The 23,871-nt window shown below is 35.7% G+C and overlaps 1 protein-coding gene across 2 annotated transcripts; it reads left to right on the forward strand.

Moving 5' to 3' along the window:
* Positions 1–19,613: 19,613 nt before the first annotated feature.
* On the forward strand, positions 19,614–22,500 carry LOC110624788 (dnaJ protein homolog). 2 transcript variants are annotated; one of them, XR_006352337.1, is made up of 8 exons: positions 19,614–19,774; positions 19,892–20,072; positions 20,537–20,702; positions 20,794–20,935; positions 21,009–21,285; positions 21,375–21,573; positions 21,964–22,439; positions 22,472–22,500. XR_006352337.1 is itself a non-coding variant. In XM_021770106.2 (7 exons), exons 2-7 carry the CDS (start codon positions 19,923–19,925, stop codon positions 22,281–22,283), a joined length of 1,254 nt encoding a protein of 417 aa, XP_021625798.1. In that variant the 5' UTR covers positions 19,614–19,774; positions 19,892–19,922; the 3' UTR covers positions 22,284–22,500. The 2 variants fall into 2 exon arrangements, 1 of the variants encoding a protein (XP_021625798.1); XM_021770106.2 differs by having other exon boundaries at positions 21,964–22,500.
* The last annotated feature ends 1,371 nt before the right edge of the window (positions 22,501–23,871 follow it).

Consider the following 23,871-nt stretch of genomic DNA (forward strand, 5'->3'; position numbering starts at 1 on the left):
TAACCAATCCATCCCTAGAATGACGTCAAAATCTGTCAAATCTAGAACCACGAGGTCGGCGGAAAGGCATCTTCCCTCTATGAAAACTGGACTACATTGGCAGACTGTCTCTGCCACTGACGGGTCACACTTGGGTCCACTGACCCATAGGGGACACTCTAACCCAGAGACCATCAATCCTACCCTCTCCACGACTCTCGAAGCAATAAAAGAATGAGATGCACCCGGGTCCATTAAGGCATACACATCTGAACAACCAATGATGAGATTACCTGCCACCACGGTGTTGGATGTGTTGGCCTCCTGCTGAGTCATAGTGAAGATCCGTGCCGGAGCTGATGGACCTTCACCTCTGTATCCTGCTGATGAAGAGGCTGACCCTCTCTCTCTGCCTCTGCCACTGGCCTGTGTTGCGGCTGGAGCTACTGGCTGCACCACACTGCCGGAGGTTGTCTGCTGAGACGGTGCTGTAAAGGCTCCTCTAGGACAGTCTCGAGCCAAATGACCCGCCTGTCCGCATCTGAAACATGTGTTTGTCCCTGCCAGACATACTCCCTTGTGTGGTCTCCCACATCTCATACATGCTGTAACCTCTGCGCCAGAGCTTGAGCCACTGCCTAAACCCAGACCTGACTTGATCTTGTTCCAGAACTTATTCTTCTTAGATTTTCTGTGGCCTCTGTCCCACTTCTTACTGCCTGCAACTGCTGCACTTAGAGAAGAAGAGTCTACCCTTTCCCCACCTGGGGTCTTGGAACCAGAAGACTGTGCCACTGACTGTTTTACCTTCCCCTCAACGATAGCACTAGCCTCCATTCTCCTAGCCATATCCACTATGGCATGGAAACTCTCTCTCTCTGCTGACTGTACCAAAGAGGAATACCTGGAGTGCAGCCTCATAATATATCTCCTTGACTTCTTTTGATCTGTGTCCAAATTCAGCCCAGCATATGGCAACAACTCCAGGAACCTGTCTGTGTACTCGTCTATACTCATGTCATCAGTTTGCCTCAACTGCTCGAATTCTATCATCTTCAATTCCCTTGAACTATCAGGGAAAGCCCATCCTGCAAACTCATTTGAAAACTCTTCCCAATTCATGCTGTCCACTCTCGGGTTCACATAATTCTTGAACCACTCCCGTGCCTTCTTGCACTTAAGCGTGAACCCGGCCATCTGAATGGCTCTACTGTCATCAGCCCCTATCTCATCTGTAATTGCCTTGACCCGCTCCAAATACACGAACGGATCATCACCGGTTTCAAACTGGGGAGCACCCAGCTTCATATAATCGGTCATCTTGACCTTGCTCCCTCCAGATGAGGTAGGTTTGGGTACTTGTGTTTCCGGGACAGTAGATACTGGTGGTGGTGGAGGTACAACATCCCCTGGGGTAGGGTTTGCTGTACTGGTATAGGGAGGTGGAGGTGGGTACATGGGGTACTGAGAGTATGGTGGGTAGTAAGGTGGGTATGGCATATGTGGAGGATAAGGGCTAAAACTGGGGTAATCCGATGTACCTCCCATCGAATACCCTGGATGGTGTGAATAGGGTGGGTAGTGATGTGGCTGGACATAACTCGAGGCCTGAGTGCCTCCTTCTGATTCTCCCATGCCCTCTTCCGGCATGCTCACACCGAGACTGCCATCCCTCCTCTAGTCTACTTCCATATCCTCAGACATTCCTCCCTGCACTGTTCCCCTTACTGATCTGCTTCTACCCAGATCCAAAGACCTTCTAGGGTCTCTAGCTACTCTGTCTCTGTTGGACCTACTGGACATTGCCCTAGGCAATGCTGGAGGACGGGCATCAGCGCCCTCGTCCTGAGGTGGCACTCCAGTCAATCGTGCAGATCGACGAGTTCCTCTCATTCTATCTTCTGAAAAACAGCACATAGCATAAACAATCATTAGCATCATATGGTTCATGTGGAAACACATGAACCCTCATCACATACATAGCATCACATCATAGCATTTATGCACATGCATATCATCATGGCATATCATATCATCATATAGACAGGACTCTACATCCTATCCTAGTGGACATGATTTCCCTAGTGTGCTTGACCTTCTAGAACATCTATGAGCCCGACACTCTAGGTCCGACCATATGAACCTAGGGCTCTGATACCACTCTGTAACGACCCGGAAATCCGACCCGTTACCGGCGCTAGGATCCAGATCGGCTTAAGGCCGCCGGGACCCGTAACAAGCCTACATACCTCCTGTAAACCTGTGGAATCCCATATATAACAACATATACATGATCTGTAAAAAAAAAATTTTCTTTTCTCTTATCCAAGCAAAACCTGTGCATGCACAAAATCATACATAAACCCCACACTGGAGTCCTCATCAAATACTCCAATGGGGTATCATCATCATACATATCAGCTTGGATAATCATGGTCATTAACATCATTACTCATTAAACACTCTGTACATAATGGGGATTCACACATTTCTAGGTCAAGCACTACTATAATCCTCAATACATCATCAAATCATTCATTACATTACATGGTCATAAATACTCATTACATCATGTTCATGTCCACTACTATCTATCACAACATACATGACTTGACTTCACTCTAGCTGACTTCTAGATCTATCCTGTACCTGCAACTTTGGGGATAAAGGGAGAGGGGTGAGCTACTAGAGCCCAGTGAGCAGAAACTAAAAACATTTGTTTTAATTCCTCCATTTTTAGATATATTATTATTCATTTTATTATTATTTAACTTTTTCTTATTCATGCTTTCATGTATGCGCCATAACACAAACATTTCACAACAAGGATGAACTTGTCACCATTTAGCCCCTATCTTTCTTACTTATACATGCCGGGGGCGTAGAGCCGTAGCAGGCACACCCGGACTTTCATAATCAGTCATAGTGCCAGGGGCGTAGAGCCGTAGCAGGCACACCTGGACTCACATAGGCTATCATGGCATACAAGGGCTAATGGATCATTCAACATTCATCCACATCAACAACAAAGTATGCAATGCAACATATTCGTGAATTCTAATGCAAACAACCTAATATTGCATGGCATAATGATGCATGGGCAATGCTTTATGATTCATTCATTTATTCATTTACTTCAAAGCTTAAGGGGGTTGTTCCACTCACTTGGTAACTGAAGCTTTAACAACGAACTCTGAATGACTATCTCACAACCGGGGGTCTCGGTTCCTCGGGTCCGAACCTACACAGGTGGACTCAAATGAGGCACCAAACATACATGAACATGACTCTAAAATACTCCCCAAAAACCCCCTAAAACGTCCTGAAAACATCACATGAAACATGCAAGAAATGGCTGAACAGGGCACTTTCGGCGGCACCTTCGGCGGCCGAAAGTCCTGGACAGAGACGAAACTCAGGTAGGTTCGGCGGCACCTTCGGCGGCCGAAAGTGCCAGACAGAGACGAAAGTCTCTTTTCGGGGGCAACTTCGGCAGCCGAAAGGCCTGCCTCCCCAGCCATGTTCGGCGGCCGAAAGTTCCTTCGGCTGCCGAACCTGGTTTCTGCCAAAGGGCAGAAACTTGGCTCCCTTAGCACATTTCGCCTCCAAACCTTCCAAACATGCATATTGTTCAACCAAAGCATGCATACAAGTTCCTAGGGGCCTCAAACATGCATATACCCCATCTACAACACTTCAATCACACACAATCAAGCTACATTGTTCAAAAAGTCATCAAAAACCCATAGGTTTAACATATACCCTAACATGCATTCTACCCTTTAAAACTTCATAAAACTTGTTTAAATCATACATTGAGCTTAAGATCGGCTCTTACCTCTTGAAGATCGAGGGTTGAGGAGATCTAAACTTGGAGATGGGAGAAGTTCCAACTTTTGGTCTCTAAGCTCCAAAACTCGTTCTAAGCTCAAAGATCTTCAAAACCAAAGTTATAAACTTGTAAAGATCATGGAAAAAGGAAGGAAAAACTCAAGATTGGGGAAGGATGGCGGAATGCTCACCTTGGCCGAAAGGGGGAGAAAAAGCTCGCCCATTTTCGGCTAAGGGACCCTTTTATAGTGGCTGGCCAGACCACGTTCGGGGGCCGAATGTGCCTCCGCATCCAAGCAAATGTTCGGCGGCCGAACATGAGGTTCGGCGGCCGAACCTTGACTTCCCTCACTCATGCTTTCGGGGGCCTAACGTGCCTCCAAAACGCATGCATGTTCGGCGGCCGAACTTGACTTTCGGCGGCCGAACCTGGGTTTTCCTCCAAAGACTTTTCATGTAAAAAACTCATTAAATTTCTTACTTAAAAACATGAAATACATGAAAACATTTCATAAAATCATAGTTTTACCCTTCTAGAGGTTTCCGACATCCGAATTCCCACCGGACGGTAGGGATTCCGATACCGGAGTCTAGCCGGGTATTACACATGATCAGCTCCTTAGGTATGAGCGACAAAAAGTCAAATGAAATCCATTTTCTCATCTTGAAACAAATTAACATGTTTTGTAGAACAATCAACAATCATGTTAACTTTTATTCTTCATAAATGGAAAGCGTGTAGACCCAAATATAGTGCTAATTAGCCAGTGAGCTCAAACACCTCCTTGACTACATGGCTAATTATTGTCAACAACTGTGATGAAATGTACCTATCAAATTATCGAAAAAGTAGTCGCTAAAGTAAATTATCAACCGCTTACCAACTATTTAAAATACCAACGATAAAATTATCGATCGCTTACCGATGAAAATTGTAGATATATATTCACCTTTTTATAGTAGATAATCTATCTAGGACTATTGTTAGAAATATGTTTCTTAATGTCTAAGATCAAGTTAACAAATGCAACTCCTTTTACATGAATTATCTTATGGTAGACAATCTCGGGTTGTCATCCATCTGTAATACCACCACCACCTTCTTTAATGACTCACCACTTAATTTTTTGGATGGATTACTAACTAACTACTCAAGAATTAATTAAATGAAAAGTAACTTTGTGCGAGTGAAGAGCTTGTCACTGGATGAGTTTAATTAGGCTTAATTAATGTACATTATCAGCTAGTAACTGCATGATATTAATTAAACCTAGCATGTATTGCCTAAAAAGTAAGCGGTGTCTTAAATTTATAATGTCCAATAATGCTTGCTTCTCTTAGTCTATTACATTATAACTAAATATATAGCTAAAATTTAATAAAATATTTAGTTACGTTATTCCTTATAAAAAAAAAATTTCAAAGGCATTCTCACAGCAAGCAGCCCAAATGCTAAATGAGCTGGCCTTTTTGGATTTGATAAAGATAAGATGATATTACTTTTTCTGACCTTAGTGTTTGATCTCCAATTGAATTAGTAATGCACCAAGTTCAAGATTAGCTTAATTTGTTGAATATTCTTCGGTCTTTTACATCGATTGTTAGTCAATTTATTAATTTCCATAAATCTCATATTCTTTTTAGTAGTGCATGCCTCTAGGTCTGAAGTATGAAATTCTATGCAAATTTAATATGGGAGAATTGAAAGTATCTTATAAATATTTGGGTTTGCTTTTGTTATTAGGGTGTTCTCGCTAATAGACTTTATCAATGTTAGAGGAAAGGGTTCATTCTAAGACATAATCTTAAAAACATAAGTTGCCTTCACAAGTAGGTAGAGCTACTCTAATCCACTATGTGCTGTTAGCCATTCCTTCATGCTCATGGCTACTTTTCAATACCTAGAGACATTTTTAGCTATGCTTAATAATTATTGTCTACTTTTTGGTGGGATAACAATGAAGAATCTAAGAAAATGAGTTGGGTTTAATTGGCATCATTCTTGTCGATCCAAATTATATTGAGGTGTAGGTTTTAATTGATTTTGAGAAGTTTAATCTTATATTTGGCTAAACAGTATTTGTGTCTTTTGCAAAATCCATCTAGCTTATTGATAGAACATAATTTAGTCCAATTTATATTAATATTATTGATCAATATTTACATGATTTCTACTTAATTTAGTGCTTTTAATATTATTTTGCAGAAAATGGTGTAAAAGAGCACTTTGGAGAAAATCCCTCTAAAACTGCCTTATTTGGAGGAAAAGAGAGCAAGCCTGCCAAATTGGATTCAAGTCAAGCTAAATGAGGAAAATATTTTGAAATTTAAATATTCAAGCAACTTAGCACTTGGGCCCACACATGGGCAGCCCATTCTTGCACCATGGACCAGTGCACCTCTCAATTACGGGCCAAATGCATGCTCCCACTTCACCATTCCCATGCACATTCACAAGCACATTGGACAGCCCATTCTCGCACATGGACCAAGCCCATTCTCTCACGTGGACCAAGCACTTCACATGGACCCGCCAACGCACATGGGACACTCACACCTCAACACTCATCCGCACATTCAAGTGAACGGCAGCCCATTCCTCACAAAGAAGACAAGCGCACATGTTCACACGTTCACATGCGGCATGGTGGGGACACGAACATCACTCTCGCACACGGGACATTCACTCTCTCACGTGGACAACATTGAATTTAGGGCGCACTCCTCTGTACTTATTTAAAGAGCCTTAAGTGGCCGAAGAAGATGAATCGATCTCCACTCGGCAATTTCCGCAAGTCCGGCGCAAGGCAAAAGTAAAGAATTCAATCTCTTCGGTTCTTCCTTCTTTCTTTTTCCTTTTATTTTTCTGTTTTTAATTCAACCATGAGTGGCTGAATTCTTTTAATCTAGTTGAATATTGGTTGAAGCTTTAGTTGTTTAATGGGTTGTGAGACTTGATCAAATATTGTTTAACTTTTGGGTGTTCAATATTCATACAATTTCATACTTAATTTTCATATTACTTTGTTATTGAGATCTACGTTGATTTTTTATTGCAAAATAATTATTTATTAGTTTGAATGATTTAAGTCCGTAATTGCTTAGATTATTCTTACATAAGAACACTTTGCATAAAAAACCAAGGAAATTGCATGATCTAGCATTATCTCCATACGTTTGGGTAGCTAGGATTGGATCTCTCTATTTCGTAATGCAATTAACAGTTGTTTGTTGCCTGAGGCCCAAGAACGTTCCTTGGCAACTTGTTGATTAGTAATTGATTAGAGGACGTTCCCTAATTAATTTAATAATAAGGAGAGACATGGTGGTGAGAAGTGTCTTCCATCTCCATAACTAATTTATTCAATCAACCCAAAAGAACAAAGTGTCTGTGATCAATCCCAACAACTAAAGTGGATCCAATACTTCAACTAGAGCTTTCTCATTATTGATTACTTTTTATTTAATTATTTGCTTTCCATTATTATTCTCATTATTAGTTTACTACAATCAATCTCAAACCCCCCTGTTATTTTGTTGACAGTTTTTAATCCCAATTTCAGTTTATCTCGTTTTATCCCGCTTTCAGTTTTTATCTTATTTTTAGTTTATTATTGTTCCAGTTTATTTTCTTGGTCATAAAAAAGAAAAATAGATGAGTTCTCAATTCTCTGTGGATTCAATCCTTTCACTACTATCTACAGTTATAAATTGTTGGTAACCAGAAAGGTTATTTTTGACCGGCTTCGACAACCGCGAGTCAAAAATTGGCGCCGTTGCCAGGGAGTTGATTTAACTTATTTGTTTTTCTTTTACGACCCAAAAAAAAAAAGGGGGACACCACTGAACCTCCCATTGAAGGGCATCCCATCGCAGAGCTTGTTTTAGAAGCCTCTAAAACACAACATGCCATCGCAGAATTGATTCATGGATGAGGTATGTACATCTACTCTTTCCTCCCAGCTTTCTGAACTGATCTCTGTTGTGAAAAGTTATGTCATAGGTAAAGCTCAACAATTTCAGCCACCAAGGCCATATGGGACCTACGCATATGTAGGACACCCAACTGAACAATGTCCTATACTTTATGAGGATGACCAACCAGTGCATACATTTGGAGGATTCAATAGTCAGCCCAGACATACTTTTGGAGGATACTATGAACAGCCTAGATATGATCCATACTATGATACATACAATCCAGGTTGGAGAGACTGTCCAGACTTCAGTTATGCATGGGCTAACGACTACCAAAATTATCAAGGAAATCAAGCCCAAGAAGCACCTCCAAGTTCCAATAGGCACCTTGAAGAGATGATGGAGACATTGACAACTTCTGTGCTAAGCCTCCAAACCCAGATGGGACAAATGGCCACCTCATTAAATGCAATCATGTTAAGAAGAGAGGAAGAGCTTCAAGATGTATGGGATGATGATGAAAGCTCACAAATACAAGAACAAGTTGCTGAAGAAACACAACCAAAAAACTGTTTGTCCAAACAAACTTGTCAAACAGAACCTGTTGATAGTTTAGATATTATTGATTGTTTGAGCAAAGATATTTTTTATATGAATCAAGATAATATACTAAACAATGATCTTTGCAGGAAAGAGAGCCAGAAAGAGCCAGAATTGAAAGAAACTGACTGTTACATCCAACAGGTGGACTGCAGCCATACACAGAATAAAGAAAGCACTGAAGCACCTCTTCAGAAGGATGCGCAGAAGGGCCTTGCGCAATCTGAAACATCTTCAAGCGCGCCCTTTCAGCTTCCAACGCAGGCCAGTCCTCTCTTTCAGACAGGTCTTGCTCAGAAGGAGGCCCCTGGATCCAGTTCTGCCAAAAGCCTTGCGCAGGACAGTCTTGCAATACTTCCAGTTGCACCTCTTCAGTTTCCATCGCATGAAACTCCTTCCATCCTTCCATTGCAGGCCAATCTTGCGCAGAAGGAGCAAACTGAAACCATTTCAGCCATAGATCCAATGCAAACAACCCATGCTCACAAGGAACAAATGGTATTCCAAGCACCCAAACCAAAGGACCATGCGGATCAATGCCTGCCCAAACCTCTGGATAAGGTAGAGTTTGTTTTGCCTGAATTCAGTACTAAATTGCAGCTAGCCATAGAGAAACATGAATTGGAGTTCAAAGTGCTTCCCAATCATCTCAAAAATGCAAACATAAGGGCTAGAGGCACACCTCATCTGAAAGAAAAGAAGCTAATCATGTTGCTTCATGAGTACATGGAAAAAATAGGATGGGCTAGGACCAAATCAAAAGGAGTGCTACACTTTTTGCTCAATGCAGTTGGGACTCTTTTCCCTTCCCCAATTACTTGAGCCTTGATCAAGTGAATCGCACCATGCACACCACACCCAGGGGAGTACTCAGTTTCTTTTGCATTTTAATAATTCCTATACATTGAGGACAATGCATGATTTAGGTGTGGGGGTGCATATTTCTGAATTTTTAATTTTTGCTTTAATTTTCAGTTTGAATTTTTATTTTCATTTTCAGTGTGATTTTTTTTCAATTTTTCGTTTTGCTTTCAATAACACACACAACCACAGTCTCCTTCCTTTTTGTATTTTGAGATGCTTTACTCATCATATAGACTATGTTGGATGAGTTTTCTTTCCATGACCCCATTGATGTGATGACTCTTTAAACTTATGTTGAATCAATTGCAGTGAGTTATATTCATGTTTGGAATTTCCTTTTGAATTGAATCTTTGAGTTTGCCATGGTGAAAAATATATTGATGACACTCATAAGAGAGAATGAATTGAAAATTGTGTGAATGAACTTAACAGGACTTGATTTAGCAATTGGTGTTGATTTGCCCAAATCATTGAGAGAAAGAAATTCACAAAGGCTTAGACTTCAAAAGCACAAATTGAAAATTGTTCAAATGGTCAAAAGACTATGAACAGAGCTAGTAGCCACTTGGACAGGTGACCAACTGAGTAACTGGGGGTGGGTATCACAAATATGTACCTTCACGTCAAAAGGTTGGTGACTTGTTCAAGCAAAATTAAAAGTGCAAAAAGCTGAATAAAGTACTTCAAGGTAAAGGCAAGTCACTCTGAAAGCTAGAAAAAGTCTTATCTGAACAAATAATATGTGCATGTATGATCTCTCTTGAGTAAAATAAATCCTAGCCATGGTAAGTAAAAGGAAACAAGGAAAGAAAGTGAGTAATCTTCATGCATATATTCTTCGCTGCAATGATTCAAAATAGGTGTCTTGAGTAAGAGCTTAAGTGGAAATAAGGATCTAGAGTAAGAAAGCTTATTTGACTATGTTTATTTGCTTAGGACAAGCAAAAGGCTAGGTGTGGGGGTATTTGATAGAGCATAATTTAGTCCAATTTATATTAATATTATTGATGAATATTTACATGATTTCTGCTTAATTTAGTGCTTTTAATATTATTTTGCAGAAAATGGTGTAAAAGAGCACTTTGAAGAAAATCCCTCTAAAACTGCCTTATTTGGAGCAAAAGAGAGCAAGCCTGCCAAGTTGGATTCAAGTCAAGCTAAATGAGGAAAATATTTTGAAATTTAAATATTCAAGCAACTTAGCACTTGGGCCCACACATAGGCAGCCCATTCTTGCACCATGGACCAGTGCACCTCTCAATTACGGGCCAAATGCATGCTCCCACTTCACCATTCCCATGCACATTCACAAGCACATTAGATAGCCCATTTCTGCACATGGACCAAGCCCATTCTCTCACGTGGACCAAGCACTTCACATGGACCCGCCAACGCACATGGGACACTCACGCCTCAACACTCACCCGCACATTCAAGTGAACAGCAGCCCATTCCTCACAAAGAAGACAAGCGCACATGTTCACACGTTCACATGCGGCATGGTGGGGACATGCACATCACTCTCGCACACGGGACATTCACTCTCTCACGTGGACAACATTGAATTTAGGGCGCACTCCTCTGTACTTATTTAAAGAGCCTTAAGTGGCCGAAGAAGATGAATCAATCTCCACTCGGCAATTTCCGCAAGTCCGGCGCAAGGCAGAAGTAAAGAATTCAATCTCTTCGGTTCTTCCTTCTTTCTTTTTCCTTTTATTTTTCTATTTTTAATTCAGCCATGAGTGGCTGAATTCTTTTAATCTAGTTGAATATTGGTTGAAGCTTTAGTTGTTTAATGGGTTGTGAGACTTGATCAAATATTGTTTAACTTTTGGGTGTTCAATATTCATACAATTTCATACTTAATTTTCATATTACTTTGTTATTGAGATCTACGTTGATTTTTTATTGCAAAATAATTATTTGTTAGTTTGAATGATTTAAGTCCGTAATTGCTTATATTATTCTTACATAAGAATACTTGGCATAAAAACCAAGAAAGTTGCATGATCTAGCGTTATATCCATACGTTTGGGTAGCTAGGATTGGATCTCTCTATTTCTTAATGCAATTAATAGTTATTTGTTGCCTGAGGCCCAAGGACATTCCTTGGCAACTTGTTGATTAGTAATTGATTAGAGGATGTTCCCTAATTAATTTAATAATAAGGAGAGACATGGTGGTGAGAAGCGTCTTCCATCTCCATAACTAATCTATTCAATCAACCCAAAAGAACAAAGTGTCTGTGATCAATCCCAACAACTAAAGTGGATCCAATACTTCAACTAGAGCTTTCTCATTATTGATTACTTTTTATTTAATTATTTGCTTTCCATTATTATTCTCATTATTAGTTTACTACAATCAATCTCAAACCCCCTGTTATTTTGTTGACAGTTTTTAATCCGAATTTCAGTTTATCTCGTTTTATCCCGCTTTCAGTTTTTATCTTATTTTTAGTTTATTATTGTTCCAGTTTATTTTCTTGGTCATAAAAAAGAGAAATAGGTGAGTTCTCAATTCTCTGTGCATTCGATCCTTTCACCACTATCTACAGTTATAAATTGTTGGTAACCAGAAAGATTATTTTTGACCGGTTTCGACAACCGCGAGTCACTTATGGATTCAAATTTTAAAGGGCTTATACTTTGCTAGATCCTCATTCTAATAGGTAAAAGGCATACTTCATGAATATATGACAGAATCTATTGGCCATGTGAAATGTACTTCGAGAAGTAGTCTATATGAATATAAGGGATAATCAAAATACTCTTTTTAGGATGATCCTTAGATTCCTTGGGTAGAGACATTGCACATTTCCAACTCATATTAATATGGTCGTTGATCTCATTAATCATAATGCTTTAGATAGTCAAAATACTAGTTGGTATTTTGGTTTTTTTTTTTTTGGATTGGTAACAAGCTCAAGCAATTATTTCAACCCATGTGGCTCCTTTGGGGACGTTAAATTTATTAGTTTGGTACTTCAAGAAAAATGGACAATATAGTGTGAAGTTGGGTTATTAAATGTTCATGAAGTTGGCCTCTACTCTTGCATTTCCTACTAGGTCCTCTTCTTCCTTTACTCTTTCCCCGAGCATGTGGAAAGGAATTTAGTCTTTTCAGGTTTCTCCTAAGTATTGATCTTTCCTTTGGTAGGTTCTTCATAATGTTTTGCATGTTTTATCTAATTTAGTTAGATGTGGAATATTGAATAATTCCAACTGCAAGATTTGTTAGCTTTAGCCCGAAATAATAGGATACATGTTGTTTTGAAATGATCATGCTCAGACAATATAACTTTTCAATCTTTGAGTGTAATACCTAACTAAACTCCGGTGTCGAAATTTTAATTTTTCGACGGAATCTTCGTCGGAATTCAGAATTTCGAAACTGAAATATTTAGAAGGGTAAAACAGGGCTTTTATAAAATGAATTTGAAGCATTTTTTTAAACGTGTTAAAAAAAGGGTTTTATAAAGGTTTTAAGGTTCGATCGTCGAACCTTCAAGTTCGGTCGCTGAAGGCGGCTTCTCTAGCCACATATAAAAAGCCTTTAGCTCAAAAATGTGAAAACTCTGATACAAGTAAGGAAATAATACGATATTTCAAAGATTTAAAATGGAAAACTCCAAATCATGACAAATCAAGTTACTATCGCTCAATTCAAGACTTACGAGATAAAAACTATATTTGAAAAGCATAGGAGAATAAGGAAACAAGCCACATTCTCTTCAATATATGTGAACACACAACACAATTTCAGATCGCGTAATACTTATATGGCTAAATTGCATTTAGGCCAATTTTGTTATTTTGGTATTTTACTATTTTATAGGATTTATTTTAAATTAATTTGGCCTATATTAGAAGCCAAATTCATGAAGCCATTTAGGAAGGAGATTTCTCCATAATAATTTAGGAAAATGATCTTTAATGTAATATAGGTTTGACTATTTGACTAGATATTATTCCTATATTGTAATTACACCTTCCTACAATAGAATTAGGGTTTGAAGGCTATAAAAACACGCAAAGATATCTTCCAAAAGGATGCTCTACTATCCCCCTGACTAACGAATGTAATTAGAAATATAGATAATAGAGCGAAGATTGCTCTATCACACCCCTAACCAATGAATGTGATTAAAAACATAGATAATGGAGCGAAGGTTACTCTATCACACCCCTAACCAATCAATGTGATTAGAAACATAGATAATCAAGTGATTCCAGCTTAGAGAACGCCACAAGATCATTTTTTCACAAGGTTAAATCTTGATAAGTTGCTAAATAATGGAGAAGAACAAAATATTGTTCATAACATCATCTTTTTTTCATTGGCTTATTGTGCCTGCCACCTTAAGGGTGTTTTTATAGCCTTCAAACCCTAATTCTATTGTAGAAAAGTGCAATTACAATATATGAATGATATCTAATCAAATAGTCAAACCTGAATTACGTTAAAGATCATTTTCCTACATTATTATGGAGAAATCTCCTTTCAAAATGGCTTCATGAATTTGGCTTCTAATATAGGCTAAATTAATTTAAAACAAATCCTATAAAATACTAAAATACCAAAGTAATAAAATTTGCCTAAATGCAATTTGGCCAAATAAGCATTACGCGATCTGAAAATGTGTTGCGTGTTCACATGTATTGAAGAGAATGTGGCTTGTTTCCTTATTCTCTCATACTTTTCAAATATAGTTTTAATCTCGTAAGTCTTGAATTGAGCGATAGTAACTTGATTTGTCATGATTTGGAGTTTTTCATTTTAAATCTTTGAAGCATCATATTATTCCCTTACTCGTATCATTCTCTCCTTCTTCGAAAAGATTCGTCCTTGAATTTTTAATCATAATTACAATAAAAGAATCGACATACATGGGATTCTCTTTAAATTCAATATGACATTTTGCAAATAAAGTACTAAACTTTGACATCTCTCCTCTTTTTCCTTTTTTTTTTTTTGAAATCAAACAATTGAAATGATTTTTTTTTCTTTACTCTTTTTTTTATCTCTCACTTTTTAAAAAAAAAATCTCACACACCTGAAATAAAAAAAAATTTTCTCTATTTTTTTTAAGAGAAACTATAATATAAACCAAAATAAAAAATTAATAAGATAGAAAAAAACTAAAAAAAAACTTACGAAATAAATAAATATAGATAAATAGAAATTTATCTATCACCATGCTCTGATACCAAACTGATGCGGAACTCAGGATCAACATGTGATCAAAATCCCATCACACAACTTGACAAAGAACAAGACAAAGATATCTTCCAGAAAGTTGCTCTACTACACCCCTGACCAACAAATGTGATTAGAAATATAAATAATAGAGCGAAGATTGCTCTACCACACCCCTAACCAACGAATGTGATTAAAAATATAGATAATGGAGCGAAGATTGCTCTATCACAACCCTAACCAATTAATGTGATTAGAAATATAGATAATCAAGCGATTTCAACTTCGAGAACGCCACAAGAAATTCTTGATAAGTTAACTTAGTATGGAGGATATCTATATTAGAACGCCACAAGGTTAAATCTTGATAAGTTGCTAAATAATAGAGAAGAACAAAATATTGTTCATAACATCATCTTTTTTTCATTGGCTTCTTGTGACTGCCACCTTAAGGGTGTTTTTATAGCCTTCAAACCCTAATTCTATTGTAGGAAGGTGTAATTACAATATAGGAATGATATCTAATCAAATAGTTAAACCTGAATTACATTAAAGATCATTTTCTTAAATTATTATGGAGAAATCTCCTTCCTAAATGGTTTCATGAATTTGGCTTCTAATATAAGCCAAATTAATTTAAAACAAATCTTATAAAATACTAAAATAACAAAATAACAAAATTTGCCTAAATGCAATTTGACCATATAAGTATTACGCGATCTGAAATTGTGTTGCGCATTCACATATATTGAAGAGAATGTGGCTTGTTTCCTTATTCTCCCATGCTTTCCAAATATAGTTTTAATCTCGTAAGTTTTGAATTGAGCGATAGTAACTTGATTTGTCATGATTTAGAGTTTTTCATTTTAAATCTTTGATGCATCGTATTATTTCCTTACTCGTATCATTCTCTCCTTCTTCGAAAAGATTCATCATCGAATTTCCAATCATAATTATAAGAAAAGAATCGACATACATGGGATTCTCTTTAAATTCAATATGACATTTTGCAAATAACACACTAAACTTTGACATCTTTCCTCTTTTTCCTTTTTTTTTTTGAAATCAAACAGTTGAAATGATTTTTTTTTCTTTACTCTTTTTTTTTATCTCTCACTTTTTTTAAAAAAATTTCACACAATTGAAATAAAAAAAAATTTTCTCTGTTTTTTTTTTTGAAGAGAAACTATACTATAAACCGAAATAAAAAATTAATAAGATAGAAAAAACTAAAAAAACTTACAAAACAAATAAATATAGATAAATAGGAATTTATCTATAACCGTGCTTTGATACCAAACTAATGCGGAACCCAGGATTCACATGTGATAAAAAATCCCGTCACACAACTTGACAAAGAACAAGATAAATATATCTTCCAGAAAGTTACTCTACTACACCCCTGACCGACGAATGTGATTAGAAATATAGATAATAGAGTGAAAATTGCTCTACCACACCCCTAACCAACGAATGTGATTAGAAACATAGATAATGGAGCGAAGGTTGCTCTATCACACCCCTAACCAATCAATGTGATTAGAAACATAAATAATCAAGCGATTCCAGTTTCGAGAACGCCATAAGAAATTCTTGATAAGTTAACATAGTATGGAGGATATCTATATTAGAACGCCACAAGGTTAAATCTTGATAAGTTGCTAAATAATGGAGAGGAACAAAATATTGTTCATAACATCATCTTTTTTTCATTGGCTTCTTGTGGCTGTCACCTTATCAAGTTGTGTGCTAGGATTTTTGATCACATGTTGATCCTGGATTCCACATCAAACTCTTTCTCCATTTTCGGGCAAAGGTGAGTCCATGCACTTTCCTTGATGTTTTTGTGGAGTTTCTTCAAATCCCTTAAAGAATTCATGAGTTTTTACTTCGATTTTGAAGATTTTAGTTAAATTTCAAGTTTTAGCTTTTGGAGACCCTTCGGAGATCAGTTACCCTCTCCAAATCTTGGTTGTTGTCACCCTTGTGTCTCCAAAGAGGTAAATTCAATCCTTACCTCTTTTTTTGTTTTCTGAAGGTTTTCAACAAGTGTATTAAGTGCTTAATGGGTTGTTGTGGTATGCATGATTGTCCTTATTCTAAAGTTTTAAAGTCTGAGTTAGTTTTGATGATGGATGATTTTCTCTTAGAATTTTGTTGATGTATGTTGAGTTTAGAACAATTTTTGAGGTCCCTTATGCGTGTTAAGTGTGTATGGTAGTCTTTAGGCTGTTGCATGTGAGTTGGGCTTGTTTCTTGGCTGTGAGCATAGGGTAGAATCGGGTTCTGCCTTACTGGAGAACCCAAGTTCGGCCGTCGAACCTGCCTGTGGAGACAGCCATTTGGCCGCCTAACCTGCCCTCGAAGGTTTTGACCTTCAGATCTGTAAGGGACCTTCGGCTGCTGAACTTGCCGCCGAAAGTCCCCTGTTCAGCCTTTTTCAGCTCGTTCCTACGTGTGTTCTTGTATGTTTATAGGGGTTTCTTGGGGGTTGTTTTAAGTATCGTAAAAGTTATGTTTGGTCTCTCATTTAAGTCCATCTGTGTAGGATCAGACTTGGGAAACCATAGAGACTTGAAGTGAGACAACTGCTTCAGTATTAGGCGAGCCAGAGGTGAGTAGAACTGGACTGATCTATTATTTTAAAGAAATCAAACTTTTTAAGCATGCTCATGCATCACGAATACCATGTATATACGATTAGGTTGTTTTACATTAGAGTTCACGAATATGATGCATTGCATGAATTATTATTGTTGTGGATGGACGTTGGATGATCCACTAGCCCTTAAGTATGTTATGATATGTTATGACAGATATGGAAAGACCAGGACTGCCCATTCTACGCCTCTAGCACTATGACAATTATGTTATGTTTAAGAGAAAGTCCTGAGAAGTACCCGTCATGGGCCGAGCACTATTGGAATTTATAGAGGGTTACTGGTGACAAATCCATCTTGATGTGAATTGTTTGTGTTATGACGCATCCATACGATCATATGTTTTATTGAACTATTTTTTTTATGTTCTACTCACTAGGCTTTTGTAGCTTATCCCTTTCTCCTAACCCCAGGTTTACAGGATCAGAGTTAGTTCGGGAAGTCGGTTGAGTTACCGGTATAGCCTGTTGTAATAGTATAGCTATAGACATGTATTAATTTGTAGGTTCGAATTGTGCTTTGCTCGGGTTCTTCCTTGTAATCCTTGTTTCATGATCTTTTTATATAAAATTTTTTTAAGTATAAGTTATGTTTGAACCGAGCTTGAGGCATGTTATATGACCATACTAGAGCATTTGATGAGGGCTCTAGTATGAGCTTTATATTTTTTATTTATGATGCATGCACAAGTCAAGTCTTGGTTCATGTAATGATTATGCTTTTGTGTGTTCGTTTGATCATGCATGAGATTATATCAGATATAACAGGATGTATAATAGGTTTACTACGAGCTCCGACGACCTTAAATCGATATGAACCATAGCACTGGTAGCGGTCCGGTTCCTGGGTCGTAACATTGTGGGTATAGGCATGATTTGATGTGCTTTCTAGGACTTCTGCATTAATGGAATACCTTATGGGAATAGGCTCTAACTCGAAGCTTTGTAATATTATTTTTGGGCATGAAAATGAAACATCTTCTTAGGATAAGTTTTAAATAATATAGTCATGATATGTCGTACTTACAATTATCACCACTATAGAAAGAAGATTATCTCCACTATGAAAAGAAAAAAAAGAAAAAGATTATTAAAATAGGCTTTCTACATATGTATCATAAAAAACAATGATTTTTATTCACTATAGCAAAGAAAGCATCTTCATAAAAGTCAAAATATGAAGAAAAAAAATGTTTAGATACTTTTTTTTTCTATGGATAAAGGATTTAATTGATAGAGAAATTATCGTAAAAATCAATTAGTGAGATATTTTTTACCGATATAATAAAAATTGATTACTTATGATGATGCTAGACTCTTGACTCTTATTACTCACCCTATGGTATATATGGCAAGGGCAAAATCCTCATGTCCTTTGATTCAATTACTCTTATCCTTTTGCTACTACTTGATGTCCTTTGATTCAATTACTTTTGATCCTTTGCTACTACTCGATGTATTTTTGTTGCCCTTTCTCATCTCATTCTCAATAAAACTTTTTTTATCCTTCTCATTTATGTAACTGGCAAGATATTTTTCATGCTACTTAGACTCTTCCGCCATTAGGTATTTTGAAAATTAATTTTGATGTCACATGGTTGGATTAATTTCTCCAACTGCTACACTTGTAGTTGTTGGAGATAATTTTGAAACTATGGTGCATAGAATTGCCAAGAGGATATAGTGTTCCTAAATGAGGATATGGTGTTCCTAAGTGAGGATCGAGCTTTATTAATGATAATTACTTTAGCAACTGAAGTTGGATTTCAGTCTATTATTTATGAAATGGATTCTTCTATATTATATCAGATTATTACCACTTTTAATGCCCTCTCTATAATGGGATCTTTTGCAATAGTGGTGAATATTAGGAAGGTTTGGTCTCTCACATACCGAATATCACCTACTCGTGGACAGCACCGAATGTCACCTACTCGTGATACTACGATCGATTAATTCTTTTTGTGATACCGTAATTAAGTTGTATCTTCAAGAAATGTTGTCCACTAATTAGTGTACTTGTTCTCTTAATAACGTTCTCAATTTATTGTAAATTTTTAGTTACACTCCTCAGTCTTGTAATACAATTCTATTGCAAATAAAAAAAAAAAACAATTACATTTTACTCTCGAGATAAGAAAATCTAAAAAAGAAATTTATTTTTTTAGTTATATCAATTATTATAATTAATAAACATAAAAAATTTATAATTAATAAATTTAAAAATATTTATATATAAAAATTTATTATTCAATCTCTATATTAATATAGAAATTTATTAGTTTATATTTTAATTTTAAATATTATATTAAAATATTTTTAAAATTTAAAAAAATTTACTAATTAAATTTTATATTATTTTTAATAATAAAAATTTTTATTATTTACTCTGTATAATATAAAAAAAATTTATTAATTAATCTATTAATTTTGTAAAAAAACCTATTAACTAATTTCTCTATATTAATAATGTTTTAAATTTTCTTTATAATATTTTAATTGATATTTTAAAATCATAAAAATATTTTAATATGAGGAGAAACCTACCCATCATATGCCATTCTAAAGTCTCGATATCTCACCTGGAAACTAAAAGAGAAAAAATCTAAAATCTCCACCGTCCATTCTCTGCCTTAAATGGCCAGATCCGACCTAATTCCTCACCCTCTTTCTCTCTCCCTCGCCGTCTAGTGTGTGGCTCTCGGTAAACAACCCTAACAATCCGTACGTTCCATCTGGTTCTCTTTCACAATTTTTTGTTGATTAATTTTCGTTTTCTCGGTTTATTGTCCGTGATTTATTTGTTTCTCGATCTTGATTTTATATTGGGCCTTTCTTTAGGATATTTGATTGATAAAGGCAAGGAGAGAAGATGTTTGGAAGAGGGCCAAAGAAAAGCGATAACACCAAGTACTATGAGATTCTTGGAGTCTCAAAGAACGCTTCCCAGGATGATCTAAAGAAGGCTTATAGAAAAGCTGCCATCAAGAACCATCCTGACAAGGGTGGTGATCCTGAAAAGGTCTATTATATACATATATGTTCCTGTATTCTAGTGTTTGTAATTGTCTGTTCTTTCTATTGATGGATCAGCCTGCGGAATTCGATATCTTTTGACGTTACTTGGTTTTTGTCTCCTGAATTTATCTGGGTATTTTGGTGCTGTTTTGATTGTGAGGATAAATTTTGTTCTTTTAGGTTTAGTTCTGGTCTTATGACTATATATTTTGGCTTTGTTATTGTTGTTACGCAATTTTGGATGTTGGTTTGTAAATATTATCTTTTGATGGTTTGGTTGCTGGTGATTTGCGAAGTTTTTATGACAACCTGCTATAGGAACAAACTTTGACAATTTCAGTTGATTTTTAATATGATTTTCTTCAATTTTAATTTCCAGTTTTTTTGGAAATATAATGGTCTAGTTTTATAGTTGTACCCGTAATGGTTTTGTTTTATTAAACTTGTTTATTATTGCCCGCCTGTCAGTTTAAAGAGTTGGCCCAAGCTTATGAGGTTTTGAGTGACCCAGAGAAACGTGAGATATATGATCAATATGGCGAAGATGCCCTCAAGGAGGGAATGGGCGGTGGAGGGGGTGCTCATGACCCATTTGACATTTTTCAATCCTTTTTTGGTGGTAACCCGTTTGGTGGTGAGGATTTCTAACAATTAAATCTTGTGATTTTTTTATTTTGTGACATGAATGCCAAGCATTTTGACTTGAAAATTTTGTTTCTCAACAGGTGGTGGTAGCAGCAGAGGCCGTAGGCAGAGGAGGGGTGAGGATGTCATCCATCCTCTCAAGGTTTCTTTGGAGGATCTCTACAATGGCACATCCAAGAAGTTGTCTCTTTCGCGTAACGTTATCTGCTCAAAATGCAAAGGGTCAGTGTTGGAATATGATTGGTATCTTGATTATCTTATATGGATAACTTGAAGATTTTGTGTAAAATTGCAGTAAGGGGTCCAAATCAGGTGCATCAATGACTTGTTCAGGTTGCCAAGGTTCTGGAATGAAGGTCTCCATAAGACAACTTGGTCCATCTATGATCCAGCAAATGCAACATCCTTGTAATGAATGTAAGGGTACTGGTGAGACCATTAATGACAGGGACCGCTGCCCTCAATGCAAAGGTGAAAAGGTTGTTCAGGAGAAGAAAGTTTTGGAAGTTATTGTTGAGAAGGGTATGCAAAATGGACAGAAGATTACATTTCCTGGAGAAGCTGATGAAGCTGTGAGTTGCTGAAACTAGATGGAATATCTATAATATGTACTTGTTTCTTTGATTCCTTGCAAACTGATTGGTTTGTGCTATTTGTGCAGCCTGATACTGTCACAGGGGATATCGTTTTTGTCCTACAGCAAAAGGAGCATCCTAAGTTTAAGCGAAAGGGTGATGACCTAATTGTTGATCACACTCTGTCTCTTACAGAGGCACTGTGTGGCTTCCAGTTTATATTAACCCACTTAGATGGAAGACAACTCCTCATAAAATCCCAACCTGGGGAGGTGGTGAAGCCTGGTAAGTTGGGTTTGATAAAGAGTTCTAATCTCCAGTGGTAGTTACTGGAATTATAGTTATTCATGGCCTCTCTATACCTGATTTTTGTCTTACAATTGTCCTCCTGACTTTTGGATATATTTTGAATATTCTACTTTTTAAGTAGCAAGCATATTCACCACACTATAAAAGCATGGAATTTATGAATCTGTTACATGGGTTTTTCAAGGAAGTGGCACAGCCCAGCAATTTTTGCTGCTGAATTCTATGTATGTGCAGATTCTGTGAACTCCGAGTGTAATTAAAATGCTAGACTTGTTGCTGAAGCAGTCGCTAATGTTAATATTTAGTTTCTTTTTACCCTTTTTAGTGTCCATAGTTGATGCTTTTTGTGTCTTTGTTCCTGCGTAGATCAATTCAAGGGAATCAATGACGAAGGGATGCCGATGTATCAGAGGCCATTCATGAGGGGGAAGTTGTACATTCATTTTAGTGTTGATTTCCCAGATTCTCTTCCTGTTGATCAGTGCAAAGCCCTAGAGGCAGTTCTTCCCTCTAGAACATCAGTACAATTGTCTGACATGGAGCTGGATGAATGTGAGGAGACCACTTTACATGATGTGAACTTTGAGGAGGAGATGCGAAGGAAACAACAACAGGCCCAAGAGGCATATGATGAAGATGAAGACATGCATGGCGGTGCACAGAGGGTGCAATGTGCTCAGCAATAAATTAACAAAAGGAGATCGTCTGTGTTAGCGACGAGATTGATTGATGTGGGTTTGACCTATGGTTTGTGAGAATAATATTCTCAGACATTCAGTCTTCTGTCATAGGATTTTAGACTTCTAGTTGCTGGTATGGATTTCATTTGTGTTTGCAGAATTATACTAGATGTCTGAACCTGAATTTTTTAAAGATAAGTGTAATGGACCTTTGATTGCTTTAGGAAGGATTAGCATTCGTAACAAAAATTTTGGTAACAACTAATTTGGGAATATGCGATGGGTGTTGTGACAAAAATCAACACCCAAAAAATTATAGGGATAAGTAATTAATCAAATAGGAAAAAATTATAGGAATAAATAATTAATCAAAGTAGGAAAAAATTATAGTAATAAATAATTAATCGGAAAATTTTATATTTATGTTGTTGTGAATAAGAAAAATTTATAAATGTAAATGTTGTGAATATTTTGTGTAGGATAAATATTAGAAAATGAGAAAAAAATTATTTAGTTAAATTTATTTTATTAAAAAAATTAGAGTATTGTTTAGTGGTGAAATAAATTATTGAAAATTTAGTTATTTAAAAATTTAGTATATATAGGGTTTTGAAATTAAAAATTGTATGGATTAGAATAGTATAGAAATAGGAAAAATTTATAATTATAAATGTTGTGAATATTTTGTGGTATAAATATTAGGAAATGAGTAAAAATTATTTATTTAAATTTATTTTATTAAAAAAGTTAAAATGTTATTTAATAGTGAAATAAATTTATATTATTTTTAATTAATTAAAAATTTAGTTATTTAAAAAGTTTAATATATATAGGGTTTTGTGACAAAAAATTATAGGGATTATAATAGTATAAAAGTAGGAAAAATTTATAAATATAAATACTGTTGTGAATATTTTGTATAGAAAAATATTAGAAAATGAGGAAAAATTATTTAGTTAAATTTATTTTATTAAAAAAATAAAGTATTGTTTAGTAGTGAAATAAATTTATATTATTAATAATTAATCTGAAAATTTAATTATTTAAAAAATTTAATATATATAGGGTGAGGATTAAAAAATTGTAGGGATTAAAATAGTATAAAAATAAGAAAAATTTATAAATATAAAAATTTTAAATATTTTGTGTAGGAAAAATATTAAAAAATAAAAAAATTATTTAGTTAAATTTATTATATTAAAAAAATAAAGTATTATTTAGTGATGAAATAAATTTATATTATTTATAATTAATCTGAAAATTTAGTTATTTAAAAAATTTAATATAGGGTATTAGGAAAAAAATTGTAGGAATTAAAATAGTATAAATGTATGAAAAATTTATAAATATAAAAATTGTTGTGAATATTTTGTGTAGAAAAAATATTATGAAATAAGAAAAAAATTATTTAGTTAAATTTATTTTATTAAAAAATTAAAATATTATTTAGTAGTAAAATAAATTTATATTATTTATAATTAATTTAAATTTTTAGTTATTTAAAAAATTTAATATATATAGAATGTTGAGACAAAAAATTATATTAAAATAATATTAAAATAAAAAAAATTTATAAATATAAATATTATTGTGA

Source organism: Manihot esculenta, chromosome 10 (assembly GCF_001659605.2).
Source record: "Manihot esculenta cultivar AM560-2 chromosome 10, M.esculenta_v8, whole genome shotgun sequence".
In the NCBI taxonomy this organism is placed as follows: Eukaryota; Viridiplantae; Streptophyta; class Magnoliopsida; order Malpighiales; family Euphorbiaceae; genus Manihot; species Manihot esculenta.

What these genes read in the sequence shown, in the direction of transcription:
- LOC110624788 (XM_021770106.2), top strand. Translation starts at nt 19,923, where the DNA reads ATGTTTGGAAGAGGGCCAAAGAAAAGCGATAACACCAAGTACTATGAG. An exon ending in CTGGAGAAGCTGATGAAGCT is followed by an intron (nt 21,286 to 21,374) that starts GTGAGTTGCTGA and finishes CTATTTGTGCAG; the next exon opens with CCTGATACTGTCACAGGGGA. An exon ending in TGGGGAGGTGGTGAAGCCTG is followed by an intron (nt 21,574 to 21,963) that starts GTAAGTTGGGTT and finishes GTTCCTGCGTAG; the next exon opens with ATCAATTCAAGGGAATCAAT.